This window comes from Pogona vitticeps, chromosome 4 (genome assembly GCF_051106095.1).
Source record: "Pogona vitticeps strain Pit_001003342236 chromosome 4, PviZW2.1, whole genome shotgun sequence".
In the NCBI taxonomy this organism is placed as follows: Eukaryota; Metazoa; Chordata; class Lepidosauria; order Squamata; family Agamidae; genus Pogona; species Pogona vitticeps.
The window spans coordinates 62,979,250-62,998,483 of record NC_135786.1 but is presented as its reverse complement, the minus strand read 5'-3'; the positions used below and the strand labels follow the sequence as shown (position 1 = coordinate 62,998,483).

The 19,234-nt window shown below is 42.6% G+C and overlaps 1 protein-coding gene across 5 annotated transcripts in view; it reads left to right on the top strand.

Annotated features, from left to right (window-relative positions):
• Nucleotides 1–19,234, top strand: part of GPBP1L1 (GC-rich promoter binding protein 1 like 1) — a 50,577-nt gene that overhangs the window by 10,789 nt on the left and 20,554 nt on the right. For all 5 annotated transcript variants that reach the window (XM_078392855.1, XM_078392854.1, XM_020783343.3 and 2 more), the window contains exons 2-3: nucleotides 5,419–6,275; nucleotides 6,872–6,986. In XM_078392855.1, the coding sequence (XP_078248981.1) occupies nucleotides 6,927–6,986 (60 nt within the window). In that variant the 5' untranslated portion in view covers nucleotides 5,419–6,275; nucleotides 6,872–6,926. The remainder of the gene's footprint in view (nucleotides 1–5,418; nucleotides 6,276–6,871; nucleotides 6,987–19,234) is intronic.

Here is a 19,234-nt window from a genome sequence, read left to right as displayed (position 1 = left end):
GCCTGACCACCTTATCTATCTACTGAGAAACCTATATGTGGGACAGGAAGCAACAGTTAGAACTGGATATGGAACAACTGATTGGTTCGAAATTGGGAAAGGAGTACAACAAGGCTGTATATTGTCCCCCAGCTTATTCACCTTATATGCAGAATACATCATGTGGAAGGCTGGACTGGAGGAATCCCAAGCCAGAATTAAGATAGCTGGAAGAAATATCAACAACCTCCGATATGCAGATGACACCACTCTGATGGCAGAAATTGAGGAGGAATTAAAGAACCTTGTAATGAGGGTGAAAGAGGAGAGTGCAAAAAACGGTCTGAAACTCAACATCAAAAAAACTAAGATCATGGCCACTGGTCCCATCACCTCCTGGGAAATAGAAGAGGAAGATATGGAGGCAGTAACAGATTTTATTTTCCTGGGCTCCATGATCACTGCAGATGGAGACAGCAGCCACGAAATTAAAAGATGCCTGCTTCTTGGGAGGAAAGCAATGACAAATCTTAACAGCATGTTAAAAAGCAGAGACATCACCTTGCCAACAAAAGTCCGAATAGTTAAAGCTATGGTTTTTCCTGTCGTGATGTATGGAAGTGAGAGCTGGACCATAAAGAAAGCAGACCGCCGAAGAATTGATGCCTTTGAATTGTGGTGCTGGAGGAGACTCTTGAGAATCCCCTGGACTGCAAGGAGAACAAACCTATCAATTCTAAAGGAAATCAACCCTGAGTGCTCACTGGAAGGACAGATCCTGAAGCTGAGGCTCCAGTACTTTGGCCATCTAATGAGAAGAAAAGACTCCCTGGAAAAGACCCTGATGTGGGAAAGTGTGATGGCAAGAGGAGAAGGGGACGACCGAGGATGAGATGGCTGGACAGTGTCTGCGAAGCAACCAACATGAATTTGACACAACTACGGGAGGCAGTAGAAGATAGGAGGGCCTGGCGTGCTCTGGTCCATGGGGTCACGAAGAGTCGGACACGACTAAACGACTAATCGACGATGGCTAAAGGAACCTGCTTAAGCCTTAAGATCGTTTTTCCCTGATTCATTAGCTATGCTGATCACTGATTAAGCTGACAGGAACCAAGGATAATACTGTACTTTCTTGGTGGCTCCACATCTTTCAAATCTCTGCAGCAGATAGAGAATTTCATAATTGCAGGTTGAGAAAACAACTCTGAAACTGCATTTAATCCTTTATGCCTACAGTTCTTGGTTAAAAAAAGAAATGTCATTGTATTTTAATATTTAGAAGCCACTGTGGCCTGAAAGGCAGGTTAAACAACTGTTAAATCGGGTGGACAACATGTTTGATTACATATAGCCCCCTCTCTGGTATTGTGTTATCCCTAAGGTTGTTACTGTTCCCAGCTGTTCTGTTTGTAAACAAGGTGTGCATGAGTGTGCCTGTTTAAAGGGAAAGCTTTGCTCTTTCTGCCTCTCCCCAACAATGAGGCAAATTTGGTGGTATTGGTGGGGTTGTATGTTGTCCATTGGGCTAAAAAGTGTCATTGTGCCTCCAAACTTGACAGTTTAGTTTGTTCACCCCACATTGACTAAACATATACGCCAATTGTAACAGCGATGGTTTATTGCTCATATATAATGTGCAGTGTATTCACCAATAAATGTGGGTTTAATTATCGTATGTCAGTTTTTCAGAAAGACCACTCAGGGTTCAGCTGTCAGGATTGATGTATGTTTTCCAGAAAAGTAAAACTGAAATTTTTTTCCAGAACATTTATCAAAACTAAATGTTATCTTATTTAGCTTGTTTGATGTAAATGTTGTATTCAGACATGTTCAAAGTTTTATGCAGGCAATGAATGTTGAAAGGTAGCTCAGAGACATTTTAAATAGTAGCAGTATGAAATCAAATCCTAACCAATGTCTAAATCCCCCCCCCTCCCCAGGAAATGTACCTGGAAATAAATTGAACCTCAGTTAAATTTTGAGATGTCTCCTGTTAGTGTGCTGCTATCTGTTGTGATAAGAGTCTTCATTTGAGAAATCTGCCTGATCAGATTCCAGCTGGCCTATGAATTATTAGCCTCTGTTCCACTCTCTTCCTCCTCAATGAAGTCATATTGTAGTCATGTTTTACACATGCAGCCACTCCACTTGTGGTAGACATGTCTCTACAGCAGATATCTCTATTCAGCTGTGGAATAAAGAGGTGGGCCTGGAACTGTTTTTGCTCATGCTTTCAAACTCACAATTTTTTTTAAAAAATGTCTGGATAGGACTTCAAATACAGAGAAATGAGTGCTTCATGAGGACCTTCTGAGAATAAGTAGCCTTAAATTTGAGGGTGCCTTAAATTTGGATATGAACATGAATAACAGGCCCAGACTGTCATAGAAATAGAAAACTCTAGATAGTTCTTCTTTTTAGTATAATTATTTCTAGGAAGCCTGTAGCTTCAACGCTTCATCTAATATGAAACCTTTAGCTACAGATAATTATCCAGACCCAACTAAAAACATGGTTATTCATTCAGGTCTTCTCTCCTGTCACTAGCTAACTTTTTTTTCCCTTCCATTCAATATTCGTTTATTATTGTATGTGTTTGGATGTATGTTTTATTGTATATACCTTTTTGGAAGCCGCTCAGAGTGGTCGACCAGACCACATGGGCGGGATATAAATCAAATAAATCAATAAATCAATAAATCAATAAATAAATAAATAAATCGTAGAGAAGCAAATTGTCTTGGCCTGTTCACATTTAATTCAAATTCTGTGTTCCAGGCAGTTTATTGTTTTTTCTCATGGCTGGCTAGAGGGCAGCTAAATTTAAAGTAGTGAATCCAAATGTTTGCTTTCAGTTTTTTGGGTGGTGGAAACCAATTTCTAACCCGGTTGCATCTATTTGATAGCCTCAAAAAGTAAACAGGTTTTAAGTCCCTGAGCAGACTGCTTTGGGCGTGAACATTTTTTTTTAAAATGTGTGTGCTGCAGTAATGTATGCTACCACCTTCCTGGCTACGATTCTGAAAAGAATAAGATCAGATAATGCACACAGGCAATCGGGTAAGGAATTCACCACCACAACAAAGGTACAAAATAATATACCTCTGCTGGTTATGCGAAAATGTTCTGAAGTTACACCATTGGCCAGGAAAATGTCTCCATCTTGACTGTACGTCATGTGACCAGGAAAAAAAAATGAACTGGGGGATAACTAGAGAATATTTTCCTCACGTGACCAAGGGCCTCGGTAGGCTAGGAGTCCATTCACTGCAAGCCTTTTGGCAGAAGCAAAAATGGGAAGTCATTTGTGACAAGACTTACACTGATAGGAGAGTAGCAGAATTGGTCATATTCTTTAAGAGGAGAGAGAGCTTGAGCTACCCAATAGTTCAAATATGGATTGTTGCCAAGAAGAGCTCTCTGAATGGGACTAACTGCTTGTTTAAAAATGTTCCACTTCTGAAAGTGTAACATGATATTTTAAACTTGGCATAGATAGCAGACATTTGCTTGAATTTCTATTTCAGAGCTCCATGTGCACAATAATGATGAGCATCAGCAGCAAATAACAACTGATTAAGGGTGCACATTACTTGCCCACAATGTGTTCCATGATTTCAGCCAGTAAATTAGCTTATTTAAAATCATATCTGTTCTATCTGCCCTTGTGGCCTACTTTGAGAAATTTGTACTTCTACCTGTGCTGTCATTTGAATAACAATAGCAGGTATGGATGTGTCCTGTGAATCAGACATTTATTTTAAAAATACTGGACAACACCAGCAATTATTACATTAGACTGCACAGGGAAGCCATTGAAACCCACAAACCAGCAGAGCTTCAACAAAAAAGAAGTTTAAAGCTCAACAAAGCTTGGCTCCCAGCACTGAAAAATACAGTCAATGAACTCTATCCAGCCACAAGGACCGGTGATCAGTCCCGGCTGGACCCCCGCCGCCACATCCCTTCCCTAAACCATTGTGTTGTTATTGGGCTGAATAGTGAAATACAAGTAAGGATGTGAGGAGTGATTGGTTATTCATTAAACCAAGCATATAATTGTGTGTTGTAAAGACTATTCTGACTTATGGCAACCCTTTTTCAGCATTTTCCAGGTAGAGAATACTCAGAAATAGTTTACCATTCCCTTCTCTGGGAAAATCCTGGGATTGTGTAGCTTGCCCAAGGCCACACAGGCTGGCTGTACCTGCAAGAGGCACAGTGGGGAATCAAACTCCCAACTTCTGGCTCCGTAGTCAGGTATCTAAGCATAGCCAGTGTTGATACTCTGGAAATGAATACATGCAAGCAAAATTAAGGATTTTATTAAAGTTCAGTCAGACAAGGCATGTTCCTGTAAGTTTCCTCAGGAGCAGATTGGATTGGTTAAGTGTGGATAATAGCAAGATCCTCTGAATTTGTTAACTGTGTTCTATTTCTCCACTTTTCTTTTCCTAGCTGCTATAAGCAATTTCTTTTCTAACAAGACTACAGTTATATAGGCTTTCAATAATGCAATACATAGTTTGACCTAAAACAATTAGTGTCATTTTTCTTCCTTCCTTCCTGTCTCCTTTTACCCCCTCTCAACCTCAATAGTGATGAAGTCAAGGAATTTAGGTTTCTTATTCTATTACATATTCTTTTTGTTGAATAAAAATGTTTTAGGGTGGGATGACAGATACACAGTATATAGCTCTACTATGTGTATGTAGAGCCTTGATAAATTGGAAAAGGGAAAGAGTGCACATCAGAAACATGTGGCACAGATTTGGGTAAAAGTAATTGCAAACATTTGTTTTCTGCAGGGCAAAAAAATCTGTTTTAGAAATAACAGATTGAATGAACACAAATTAAACAACATGGTTGGAATAGATACCACTCATGTCTAAAATTAAAGGGGTGGTGATTATGTGTGGGAAGCACATATATGTAGTTATATCATCCTTAGTTCTTGTTTCTAAAGGTTTCCTGAGTGTGCTGATTTTTCCATCTTGTTTCACAGTGGGTTTCTCAGAGGCTTTTACTTGGCTCCATTTCTGTAGGTACTGTCTTCTTGGTTTTTTTTTAACCTAAAACAGGAAAACAGTATGAAGATCCAGAGAAATACCAGTGTATTCTAAAATTGGAGAGTGTTGTTTAGTGACAGAGTAATCTGAAATTGTTACTATGCCATGAAGCATACTGGGGAGCCTTAATAAATCAGTTTCTTAGCATAAAGTGGCTCACAAAATGTTTATCAACATAGCATAAGATTTTATCCTTCAGAGGTGGGTCAACTTTAAATTGAAGAACACTGAAATAAAACATCAAGTGAAAGTAGAGGTACTATAAAAATTATAGTAGAAATTGAAAATGATGTGAAACTCTTTAAATTCTGTGCTGTTTTGGATCCTTTTTCTGTAATTAGTGATATATGTTATTTTTCCCCTTCAGATACTACATCGTGAATTCTACTTTTTTGACAGAAGAAGATTGTCACCTAAATGTGAACTCTTCGTTATAATACAGCACATTCTCTATTTTTTTCAAGCAAGAATTCTAGTAGACGTTTAGAGGGAGATTGCTTTCCAACCTGTCCCTTTATTTTTATCTTTAATTCAGTGTTTAAATGGGAGCTACAGAAAGACAGACATAATTGTGATTCTTATATCTTCATCAAGTTGCTGACAGTTTCTCTTCAAGAAAATTTAAGTTGCATGATCTGAAAAGTTTTTCAATTTGCTGTTTCTAAGAACGCTAAATACAACATTATTAACTTTAGAAGTGAAGATGAGTCTTGTATTTCAAGACTTCTGAAAAGAGAAGTTCCATACAAAGTTCTATAATCTGCAAGACTTGACAAGATCCACTCTCTTCATGTGTCCATCCCCTGCTGGTTGTTGAATCTGGATTTCTTGTGAAAGATGAATAGAGGGATTTTCTGGAGTTCACCATTAATCATGGTGTTTTTCTGAATGCTATGCAGAACTGATAAGTATTTTTGTAATGTAATACCTGGGTTACATAGTATTGTGACAACAGGGAAAAGTTTAATGAGGTGAATGTGGTTCTGGCTTTCCAAAAATGCACACTCCCTTTTAGGAATATTTTTTCTCACATGAGTGCAGAGAGCATCTAAGATGAGCAGCTAGAGAAGTTGAGGGGTGCAGTCAGCACGAAGTGCGGCTTCTCGTGCTTCCTTTGGGACTCACCGTTGCCACAAAGCTGGCAGAGGTGCTCCCTGGAGAAGAAAGGAACCTGGAGAGCCAAAAGAAGTGCTAAAAGGGAGAGGACTGCAGAGGCCAAACTGGGTAAGTCTTTGTGGGACTTTGCCACTTTAAAATTGTATGTAAGTACACAATTTTGGTATGTATATCATGTGAAATACTTCTAATAAGTATGAATATGTAGTATTCCACAGAGCTTGGGAATCTAAAATATTCTAAACAATCTGATAGAAGTCTTGTATGACAGTGAGCGCTAAAAAAGTCATGAGGGAGGTCTGACAGTTATGAGCACAAAATTGTTCCTTAATCTCTTCTAGCAGAAACTGGATGCTTATAGAGTTAGAAATCTCTGGTCATCTTGGCTGAAGTGACCATTGGGGGTGGGGGGTGGAAGTTGACAGAAGCTATAAAGCAGCAGTGACTAGAATCTTATTTACACTGCCATAAGTGAAATATTGCTACTTAATAACAAGTTGCCACTGCCATTCTTTGTTATATACCAAGTTGTGTGACTTGACACATGATGAGAATGTAAGTGGCAATCCATGAATTACCAAGAGTCCGCTGCCACAGTTTGTGTTACTGCATTTACACACATAAAATACCCAATAGAATTCTAGACAGTAATTTGAAAATAAGCTGTTTTCTAGTTTTAGATTCCCCCCCCCCCTTTGTTTCAGATCCTGGCGATGAGGTTTGATGCCTCGCTTTATTGAAGAGAGACACTGGACCTAAATGGCGCAGCATGACTTTGTTCCTGCCTGGCTTAACTTCTCTACACCACAGTCTTCCAAGGTAGTTATCACCTCTTGGATCAGTCCCTTGCCCTTTGTTAAGGGCAAAGTGAGGCCACAGTGGGACTGGGGAATTACTTTCGTGTATCTAAACAAGTTAATTGGTCATGTTTGTTTTTATATTTTTGATGCACCTTTTATTTTATGCTTCGTTTCTCTCAGCAACGGGACTCAATATTCAGTCTTCTAAAAAATATAAGTAGTCAAATGGTAAGAGTTTAAGTTTATCAAATAAGCAAATGTTGTTTCTGTTCTTCAACACTGAGAAAGTATTTAATTGAGCAGAATTGCATTTCTTATTTGGTGCATTAAAAATCGTATGAGAATCTTTTCCTCTGTTTCTAGGAAATTTTTGCAACCTTTTGTGATAATTGGAGTAGGATTACATCCAATTCCTTTTGGCAGGCGGTTAAGGCTAGGATGCTATCTCTCAGCGTTTTTGTTTTCTGTTTGTTTCATTTTCATAAAGGTTTGTTCCAATAGAAAAGTTTCTGCTATTACAACTAGCACTATTTTCAGAATATATTTGCACTGCACCTAATCCTTTGTAATCACTACAGACTATTTTCAGTAACAATAAAGTATCTGGATATGGAAACTAACATAGCAGTCAGATGTTTCAAATATTAATCACTATATTAGAGATGAACATAATCAAAACAGTGTTATTACTGTACGACAGAGCAAATAAGTGTTCCATAATCCTACTTTAAAAATGAGGGCATCCCAAACAAAAAAAATCATAACTTTGAATCTGGGCATCTGATCATCACCAGATTTGGCACAAATGTAGCAGACATTCCACTCTTGTGCTTTACCACATTTGGGGATGTTTGGGTAAATAAGTTTTGAATTATGATTTTTAAAATGTAAAATCATTCCCCCCTATCATGCAGACATTGGCAACCTTTTCTGTCTGCAAATTTAAAACGGATTAAATGCATTGAAAAGACAAAACTTGTATATTTTGAAAGAGGATGGTTGGTCCCAGCCCCTTTTATTTGGAAGAATCAAAGTATGGTGGAGAGGTTAAACTGAACCTGAGAAAAATGATAGAAATTGACTTTCTGATCTTATAAGGCCAGTGTGGCTTCACAAAAAGCTCAGGGAGGACCTAAAAACCAAAAGAGAGATGTACAGTAAATGGAAAGAAGGCCAGGCTACCAAGGAAGAGTACAGAAAAGTAAAAAGGAAATGCAGGGATGGCATTAGGAGGGCAAAAGCTCAGAATAAGCTGAGGTTAGCTATAAACACTAAAACCAATAAAAAAGCATTCTTTAGGTAGCAGTAGCTATCCTTCAGTCTCGAGAGACTATGGTAATGTGCTCTGTATGGAGGTCTTGGAACAGCATCTAGTGTGGCTGAGAAGGCCAATTGGAGAGTGACAATTCCTTCCACACTGAAGACAAATACAATCTGTCCCCTGTCCAGCTCCCTGGTTTTGCTGCTTTCAGGACTTCCTCTTTGCCTCGGCCTGCTAGACAAGGGTCTCTTCAAATTGGGAGAGGCCATGATGTACCGCCTGCCTCCAGGCTGAACGCTCGGATGTTAAGGTTTCCCATCTGTTGAGGTCCATTCCTAAGGCCTTCAGATTCCGCTTGCAGATATCCTTGTATCGCAGCTGTGGTTTCCCTGTGGGGCGATTTCCCTGCACTAATTCTCCATACAGGAGATCTTTTGGAATCCGACCATCAGCCATTCTCATGACATGCCCAAGCCAACATAGACGTCACTGTTTCAGTAATGTATACATGTAAAAAAGTCCTCCTTGTATGAGGGCTACTCTATTTGGAACTTTGTCTTGCCAGGTGATACCAAAAATGTTTCAGAGATAACGCATATGGAACATGTTCAGCTTCCTCTACTGCCGTGCACAAAGGGTCCAGGACTCACTGCAGTACAGGGGTGTGCTCAGCACACAGGGTCTATAGACCAGGATCGTGGTGTATGCCGTCAGCTTCTTATTAAACCATATTCTCTTTGTGAATCTAGAGAATATGGTAGCTGCTTTGCCATTGCGTTTATCCAGCTCGACATCTAGGGAGAGAGTGTCAGAGACCGTTGAGCCAAGGTACACAAAGTCATGAACAACCTCCAATTCTTGCATGGAGATAGTAATAAAGGGAGGTGAGTCCCCACCCTGGCCTTTGTGAGATCTATGAAGGCCACAAAGAGCGGCTGTTGTTCCCTACGTTTCTCCTGCAACTGTCTGAGGGAAAATACCATGGATCTGTTAGCTCGAAATCCACACTGTGATTCTGGATAGACTTTGTCTGCAAGCACCTGGAGTCTCTTCAGTACAACACGGGTAAGCAGCTACAATGCTGAGAAGAAAGATACCACGGTAGTTATTACAGTCGGCCCTGTCTCCTTTGTTTTATACAATGTGACAATGTTTGCATCCTTCATGTCATGTGGTACTCCACCTTCCCTCCAGCAAAGACAAAAGACTTCATACAGCTCGGTGATGATGATCTCTTTACAACACTTCAGCACTTCAACAGGGATGTTATCCTTCCTGGGTGCCTTGCCAGAGGCGAGGGAATCCAAGGCCGTGATAACGGAGAACAAAGAAAAGTCAGAGGCGCTCAATTCCTATTTTAGTTCTGTCTTTTCCTATAAGAAAATGAACTTCCAAACAAATTGGAAATGGAAGGTGGGGGGACAGGATTCCAGCTGGAGATAGATAAACAACTACAGTGGTGCCCCGCTTGACGACAACCCCTTTAGATAATGAAATCTCCTTACAATGAGTTTTTTGCGATCGCAAAACGATGGTTCCTGTGGGTTGTTTGTGTTTTTTTTGCTTGATGTCCTATTAGGTGCGTGCTTCGCGAACTGTTTGTTCGCAAAACAATGATTTTTCCAGCTCCGCAAAATGGCTTCCCTTCGTAAAATGGCTTCCCTCCCTTCGCAAAATGGCCGTTTTCCGGACCCCTGCTTCGGAAGACAGCGATTTTAAACAGCTGATCGGTGGTTCTCTGTGGGCGATCTTCGCTGGGCGATGAGGTATTTCCCCATTGGAACACATTAACCGGTTTTCAGTGCATTCCAATGGGTATTTTTTCGCTTGATGACGATTTTGCTTAATAGCGATTTTCCTGGAACGGATTATCGTCGTCAGGCGGGGCACCTCTGTAGTCAGGGAATACCTTACCACCTTGAATGAGTTCAGATCTCCAGGGCCAGATGAACTGGATCCAATAGTACTGAAGGAACTGGCTGAAGACCTCTCGGAACCGCTATCCATTATTTTCTTGAAATCGTGGGAAATGGGTGAGGTGCCAGAGGATTGGAGGAGGGCCAATGTTGTCTCTGTCTTCAAAAAGGGCACAAAAGAGGAACCTGGGAGCTACAGGCCAGTCAGCCTGACATCAACCCCAGGGAAAATTCTGGAACAGACTGTAAAGCGGTCATTGTGCAAGCACCTAGAAAACAATACAGTAATAACTAGAAACCAACATGGATTTGTCGAGGACAAATCCTGCCAAACTAATTTGATCTCGTTTTTTGATCAGGTAGCCTACCTGATAGACAGGGAATGCTGTAGATGTAGTATATCTTGACTTCAGCAAAGCTTTTGACAAAGTGCCCCATGATATCCTGATTAGCAAGCTAACTAGGTGTGAGCTGGATAGACAAGCGTCAGATGGATGCACAATTGGCTACAGAATCATACAAAGAGGGTGATGATTAATGAGTCCTTCTCTAACTGGGAGGAGGTAACTACTGGGGTACCCCAAGGCTCAGTCCTGGGCCCAGTGCTCTTCAATATTTTTATTAATGTCTTGGATGAGAAAGTACAGGGAATGCTTGCCAGATTTGCAGGTGATACCAAATTGGGCGGAATAGCTAATAGCTTAGAAGACTGTAACAACATTCAAAATGATCTTGATAGGATGGAGCACTGGGCCAGAAGCAACTGAATGAAATTCAACAGGTATAAGTGCAAAGTACTGCACCTCAGAAAAAGAAACCAATTGCACAGTTACAAGATGGAAGATACCTGGCTCAGCAAAACTACGAGTGAGAAGGATTTTGGAATTGTTGTAGATCACAAGCTAAATATGAGCCAACAGTGTGATGTGGCTACAAAAAAGGAAAATGCTATTTTAGGCTGCCTTAATAGAAGTATATTTTTCAAATCCCGCAAGGTGCTACTCCCCCTCTATTCAGCACTGACTCGGCCTCACCTTGAGTATTTTGGCCAGTTTTGGACACCACACTTCAAGAAGGATGCTAACAAATTGGAACAAGTTCAGAGGAGGGTGAGAAGGCTGATCAGGGGGCTGGAAACCAAGCCTTATGAGGAAAGGCTGAAAGACTTGGACAGTTTAGCCTTGAGAAAAGAAGACCGAGGGGTGATTTGATAGCACTTTTCAAATATTTGAAAGGCTGTCAAACAGAGGAGGAGAAGATCTATTCTCAATCATCCCAGAGTGCAGGACACACAACAATGGGCTGCAGTTATAGTAAGCCATATTTCAGTTGAATTCATCAAGAAAAACTTTCTCACTGTTAGAATAGTACGACAGTGGAACCAGTTACCTCGGGAGTTGGTGAGTGATACAACACTGGAGGCATTCAAGAAACTTGGCTGAAGAGAAAGGTCTTTGCCTGTTTTCTGGAAGGGCAGCAAAGATGGGGCCAGCCCAGCCATCTGTGGGGGGGAGTTCCAAAGTCTGGGAATTGCAGTAGAGAAGGTGCTCTCCTGTGTTTCCACCAAACACACCTGTGAAGGTGGTAGGGCCAAAAGAAAGGCCTCTCTTGATTATCTTTAACACCCAGGTAGGCTCACAATGGGAGATGCAGTCCTTGAGATGGATTGGAACAAGTACTTTGAATTATACCTGGAAACAGATTGGTAGCCAGGTGATTTGCTGTAACAGGAGTAGTGGGGTATATGATCTTTGTGACCAGTCCAAGTTAGCAATCAGGCTGCCATGTTTTGGACCCCTAAAGTTTCTGGACACTTGGTAGGATAGGCTCTGGTTGCTCATTTTTGCTGTAGTGAGAGTTCAGGCTTGACTTTTTTGCTTTTCTATCTCTTTTGTATATGTACAGCTCTCCATCACATTGTAAATGAGTTACAGTGGAACCTCTACTTACGAACTTAACTTACATACTGAAGCAACTAATTGTTGAAAATTGAGGGAGGAAGAGATTGTGTGTGTGTGTGCGTGAGAAAGAGAGGGAGACAGAGAGACTTGACTCTTTCATGAAACCATGAAAAAGGAACGTTCCAAAATTTAATCTCCACTGCATTTAGCTCTGCAGTTTCTGCTGAGAACAGCAGAAGTCTGAAGTGTGTAGCAATCATGTTCATCTATATCTCTTCCCCAAAGCAGACAAGAGTATCATAGTTTATTCCCAAAATCTGAATCCCAGTCTTTCTGCTCCTGGTCCTACTTTGACTGCAGCACCAAATAAAAGACTATGGGTTTCTTTATTGAGTCATTCCATCTCATGTGCAGTTTTCCTCTTTTCCTACTGCATTGCACTTTTTCCTGCATTGCTGCCTTTTCCAGTGAGCTTGCCCTCTTATGATGCCACTGTAGTAGAGTACCCTTTGTTTGGTTATTTTAGCTTCTAATGTAAGCTCACACTTAATTTGCTTTACTTATCTTTCTGACAAGTAATAATAGGTTTGTCATCGCTTTCTTCCCAAGAAGCAAGTCTCTTTTAATTTTGTGGCTGCTGTCCCCATCTGCAGTGGTCATGGAGCCCAAGAAAGTAAAATCTGTCATTGCCTCCATATCTTCCCCTTCTATTTGCCAGGAATTGATGGGACCAGTGGCCATGATCTTAGTTTTTTTGATGTTGAGTTTCAGACCGTTTTTTGCACTCTCCTCTTTCACCCTCATTAAGAGGTTCTTTAATTCCTCCTCACTTTCTGCCATCAGAGTGGTATCATCTGCATATCGGAGGTTGTTGATATTTCTTCCGGCAGTCTTAATTCCGGTTTGGGATTCTTCCTGTCCTGCCTTTTGCATGATGTATTCTGCATATAAGTTAAATAAGCAGGGGGACAATATACAGCCTTGTCATACTCCTTTCCCAATTTTGAACCAATCAGTTGTTCCATATCCAATTCTAACTGTGGCTTCCTGTACGACATACAGATTTCTCAGGAAGTATATAAGGTGGTCAGGCACTCCCATTTATTTAAGAATTTGCCATAGTTTGCTGTGGTCGACAGAGTCAAAGGCTTTTGCATAGTCAATGAAGCAGAAGTAGATGTTTTTCTGGAACTCTCTGGCTTTCTCTATAATACAGCACATGTTAGCGATTTGCTCTCTAGTTCCTCTGCCCCTTCGAAATCCAGCTTGTACTTCTGGGAGTTCTCAGTCCACATACTGCTAAAGCCTACCTTGTAGGATTTGGAGCATAACCTTGCTAGCGTGTGAAATAAGTAGCGGACAAAAAAGCTCTACAGAGAACCATTAAAATTGCCCAGAATATAATCGGGCTCCAGCTACCAACCCTGGATGACATCTTCACATCCCGCTGTCTGAGGAAGTAACACAGCATCCTGAGAGAATCTTCCCATCCTGCTTATAACTTTTTTGAACTGTTACCGTCTGGCAGAAGATATAGAACAATTAAGACTCGGACCACACGTTTTCTGAATAGTTTTTATCCCAGAGCTATAATTGCAATTAATAATGAGCTTAAAGGCCACCAGTAGTGAATAATTAGTTGGACTGTGTTACTTGGCCTGCGGTGTAGATGTTTGTATTTTTAGTGGGGGACTTCTAGTGGGTGGGGAGTGTTTGGGGAATTTTATGTGTGTGCATGTGTCTGGTCTCTGGGTGTCTGTGAATTTCGTTGTATGGGTACTGTATACTGTGTATATACTTTCAGTGACAAATTATGATGATGATGATGATGATGATGATGTGAGGCTTTCCCTTCTGTGGTGTTGGAAGGCATATTTAAGAAGATCCCGAGGGAACAGAGATTCTGCCTTTGTGGATCTGATGAGATAGAATCTATTGAGCATATGATGTTCAGATCTAACAGGCATAATAAGATTCGAGGAAAATATATTACAGCTCTCCTAAAAGATACGGCAGGTCAGTTGGACTCGGAGTAGTGTAATCAATTGTTAATCGACCTAAATTGGACTACTACGGAACTGGCAGCGGAAATCTGGGTGGCATGCTATAGTAGCCAGAATAGACAGCTAAATCCTTAGACTTTGGTCTTATATTGCTATATTTGCTGTTTTAGATATTTTACTTTTTGTGTGTGTGGTATGGCTCTTTATAGTACATGCCAGTCTTTGAAGTTTTGCATTCAGTTTTGTTTTATGTATAGCTCGATGCCGTAACAATAAAGTATGTATGTATGCTTCTCTACCCATGATTGAAAAAGCTGGGAAATTGCCTGATATTGCTGCACAACATAATGTCCGTATTGTGAGCAGGAAAAACGATGCCAAGCTTTACATAGCAAAAGGCAGCCTGAATGTTAACAACCTAAATGGGAGCAGTCAGTATGGTCTACAGATACACTTTCTACTCACCACCATTCAGGCTTTTTGAAAAACAGCACTAACCATTGCTTTGTATTTGGGTTAGAAGTGGTTAACTGATGAGTATAGGAGTCATCTTCTGGGATTCTCCCTTGCATGGTATAACTTTGTGAATGGTAGTGAGCACAAGAAGGTATCCTGTAGTGTAGACCAGGGGTGTCCAACCTTTTACCTTCCCTGGGCCACATTAGAAGATGGAAATTTGTTTTGGGCCGCAAATAAATTTGTTTTGGGCTGCGTGGGGGGGCAGCCCTAGCCGTCCTCCGCAGCCCTGCTCCAAGCGCACTTACCGGCAGCTGCAATCTCAGACAGCAGAGGCTGCCAGCTTCGACTCCAGCGGCTTCATGGGGCCGGAAGGCGGTCCACCTATTGACGGGGACGGCGCAATGCAGTCACGCAGCCCCCTGTCCCCTCCCTTCCCACTCCTTCCTTCCTTCCCTCTCTCCCCCTCTACTGTTGTGACATGCCCCGGCCACATTCCGGCCACAAGCGCCAGCAGTGTAACTTGAAATTTTGGAATTACTTTAAAATAAAAAATTGCACTGGGCCGCATTACGAGCTGACCTGGGCCGCATGCCTGGTGTAGACCATCTTCCCCTGCTTCAGTAGTAGGTACATTACTCTCCAAATGAGTTTTCAGTAGAGGGTATGTGGAGATGGGGTTATTAAACTACCATTTAAAACGTTGTTATGCAGTCAAAAAAAGGATCACAAAAACTCAGTCGCTATGCGGATTTGTCGTTAAACAAAGCGCTCGTTATGCGGGGCACCACTGTATTGTGCAACTCACATACATGATCTATATTACATATTTATTAAGTATACATCAAACTTAAATTTTGTATTTAGCTTCCTCTAATTGGTTTTAGAGTAACAGTTCTCAAATCTTGGGTAGAAAAAGTAGGAAGAAGCTGCACAAACTGTCAAATGTGTATAATTAAAACTGTGTATTTAATCTGCTTTAAGGGATCATAAGTATGTGCACCCTAAGCAATCATGTTGAAGTTCTGGGAAGTTCAAATGCTGTAATATTACTGAACCTAAATAGTTTTTAGACCTAGATGGAAGACTGCAAAAGGAAACTGTTTATAATTTGGATAGTTTGTAATATCAATTAAGAATGTAAATTCATAATATTAAGAATTTAAATTTGTTCTTTTTCACATTTTGATATGTGCACAAGTTGGTCTCTTAGAAAGGAGAGACCTGGTCATAGTATTTCACTATACAGTGGTGCCTCGTATAACGAGTGCCCCGTTTAACGATGAATTCGCATAGCGATGGCATTTTGCCATCGCTTTTGCGATCGTATAACGAAGGTGCCTATGGGGAAAATCGTTTTGCGATGTTTTCCCCATAGGCACCATTTTTCCCCAGCTGAGCGGCGGGAGCCTCCAAAGGAGCGCTCCCGCCACTCAGCTGGGGGAAAATGCCTGCGGTGGCCTTCGAAGGACCCTTCCGTGGGGGGAAGGTGGGGAGACCCGGTGCCTGTCAGGCATCCTGGGCTCGGCAGCGCAGGGCCGCAGGGACATGGTGGAGGGGTCCTGAAGGTTTCCAGGCTTTTGCCTGGAAGCCTTCGGGATCCCCCTCCACCCTGTCCCCTTCGCTGGCAGCCACCCTCACTGCTTTCCCCAGCCTGGATCGGGCTCCTGGGAGTCCGATCTCGGCTAGGAAAGGCAGCGCGGGGCGGCGGGGACAGGGAGGAGGGGTCCCGAAGGCTTCGGGATCCCCCCTCCACCCTGTCCCCTTCGCTGGCAGCCCCCCCTCGCTGCTTTCCCCAGCCTGGATCGGGCTCCTGGGAGTCCGATCTCGGCTAGGAAAGGCAGCGCAGGGCGGCGGGGACAGGGAGGAGGGGTCCCGAAGGCTTCGGGATCCCCCCTCCACCCTGTCCCCTTCGCTGGCAGCCCCCCCTCGCTGCTTTCCCCAGCCTGGATCGGGCTCCTGGGAGTCCGATCTCGGCTAGGAAAGGCAGCGCAGGGCGGCGGGGACAGGGAGGAGGGGTCCCGAAGGCTTCGGGATCCCCCCTCCACCCTGTCCCCTTCGCTGGCAGCCCCCCCTCGCTGCTTTCCCCAGCCTGGATCGGGCTTCTGGGAGTCCGATCTCGGCTAGGAAAGGCAGTGTGGGGCGGCGGGGACAGGGAGGACGGGTCCCGAAGGCTTCCAGGCTTTTGCCTGGAAGCCTTCGGGATCCCCCACCCACCCTGTCCCTGCCAGTTTTTAGTCCATTGGAACGCATTAACCAGGTTTTAATGCGTTTCAGTGGGCTTTTTAATTTCGCTTTACGATGTTTCCGTATAGCGACGTTAATCCTGGAACGGATTAACGTCGCTATACGGGGCACCACTGTATAGCATGATCCAGATTGGATTATCCTAATGTATTCCACATGGAATGTTTTTATAGACGATTTGGAGATTTTGCTAGGTTTAGAATGTAGTTGCCTGAATTCTAACTAGAGACGGGCAGAAAAAAGTATATAAGTCCAGTATATACAGTGGTGCCTCGCATTACGGCATTAATTCATTCCAGCGAAATCACTGTAGAACGAAAACGTCGTAATGCGAAATTTAAAAGCCCATAGAAACGCATTAAAACCCAATTAATACATTCCTATGGGCTTGAAGCTCACCATCCAGCGAAGACCCTCCATAGCGCAGCCGTTTTCATGCCTGTGCAGAGAGTAATCCGTCCCAGAAAAGAGCGGGGAGCCATGTTTTTTACCCGGCAGCGATTTTGAAACCGCCGATCAGCTGGCCGAAAATCATCACTTTGCGAAAATCGGTTCCCGAAGCAGGGAACCGATTACCACAAAGCAAAATTCCCCCATAGGAAACATCATTTTGTGATCGCAAAACCTTCAACGTAAAGCGATTTCGTCGTAAAACGGAGCACTCGTAATGTGAGGCACCACTGTACTTTAATAGTGTTTGATGAACACTTTAGGATTCTTTTCCAAAGTGTTGATTGTTAGCATTAAAGATGTAAATAGCCTTGAATGGCATTTCTAAAGGATTGTTTTTTCTCATATATACCTACTCTGCATAATTTGATCAGCAGTAAACAGCCTATTCTTCTTCGTGGTCTCTGTGAATGCACACTAATGGGCTTTATCTGCGCCTGCACAGAGGTTTCCGGAATCTTCTAGAGCTTAACACTGTTCACGAGGACCGCCCCCTAGTACACATGGTCCGCCCATCCTGGCAAGTGCCTCAGTTCCTTTTTGTCGCCACTGAGGTTTCTTCTCTTCGACAAGCTCCACTCGCTGTGGCGTTCAAAAGGAATTTGTGAGAGACTTTGTGCTTTTTTCTCCTCTCCACTGCTCCCTTCCCCCCTTTTCCCCCTGTTTTCACTCATCCCTTTTTCATAGTTTATGGTCTTCTCTGGGCCTTTCAAAAGGTGCACTTCGTTCCCCAGTAAAATTCCTCTGACGGACGGCCACGACTCTTTTCTCTTCTGTCTCAGCAAGGGCCACCAGCCAGCTTCTTGCCCTATTTGCAAGAAGTTTGCTGAGCAGGCTCTTAAATTATGACAGCAGCATCTCCATTCTTACTTCTGGGAACGTTCTCTTTACCCTTCACCAAATATGGGATCGGTACAGCCGCCACCACCTCCATCACCGTCTCCAGACGCTTCTGCGACCTCCTCAGTAAAGTCCAAATCCAAGGCTAAACTGCTTTCCAAGAGTAAGTCTGGTGGTTTGACACCCAAATCTACACTGGTACCGGAACAGCAGCCAAAACTGAAGAAATCCAATTCTGCTGCACAGCCTATTAAACATCAGAAAGACAGACTGGTCTCTTCAGTACCACTTCATGAGCGGCAGACTATCTGCCTTGATTCCGTTTCAGTAGACGATGATGATTATCTACCTCCACCATCGGGACAACCACCATCACCTCTGTTGGCACAGTTCCTGTCTTGGGCCAATACTTTGGCTGACGTTACTGTGCTTCCAAAATATGACCAATCGAGCCCCTGTGGCAGCCTATCTCTGCACATGAGGAATTTCCATCTTCTCTTACATAGACGACTAGTTACTCATCTTCAAGCTCTGCACAACATAGACTTTATTCTTTCCCTCCTAGAGAATCTGGGCCTAAAGGTCAATCGAACCAAATCTACACTCATTCCTTCACAATGGGTGAACTACATCAGGGCAATTCTAGATTTTCGATCAGCGAGAGCCTTTCTTCCCCGAGAACAGGCTATGAAACTGTACAATGTGATTCAGCAATTCCGTCCCAATGTTTTGGTCACCACACACCATGTCCAACGACTACTCGGACTCATGCCATCAACAACATCAGTGATTCAGCACACACACATGAAAATGCGCTCTTTGCAGCCGTGGTATCTCTCCCTCAATCTCAACAAACTTCATCCATCTCCCTCTCATACCTCATCAACTCATCCAAAACCAAGGTCGAACCTTTCACCCCGACCTTCACACTCCATCTTACGGCATGGAGGATTCGCCCACTGTAGCTTCTATCCTAGCGAGTACCAGAAATCCTATGACCATTTAATTATATTCATATAAGTGGTCACGACTCAACATCATCTTCCTATTATGCCTACGATTCTTACAGCTGTCATACAATTTCTGACTCATCTCTTTAACATAAAGCTTATTCTTTCTACACTCAAGGTCTGCTTATCGGCCATAGTAGTCCATCAGCCACAAGACTCAGATGCTGCTACGCTCTTTCGCCA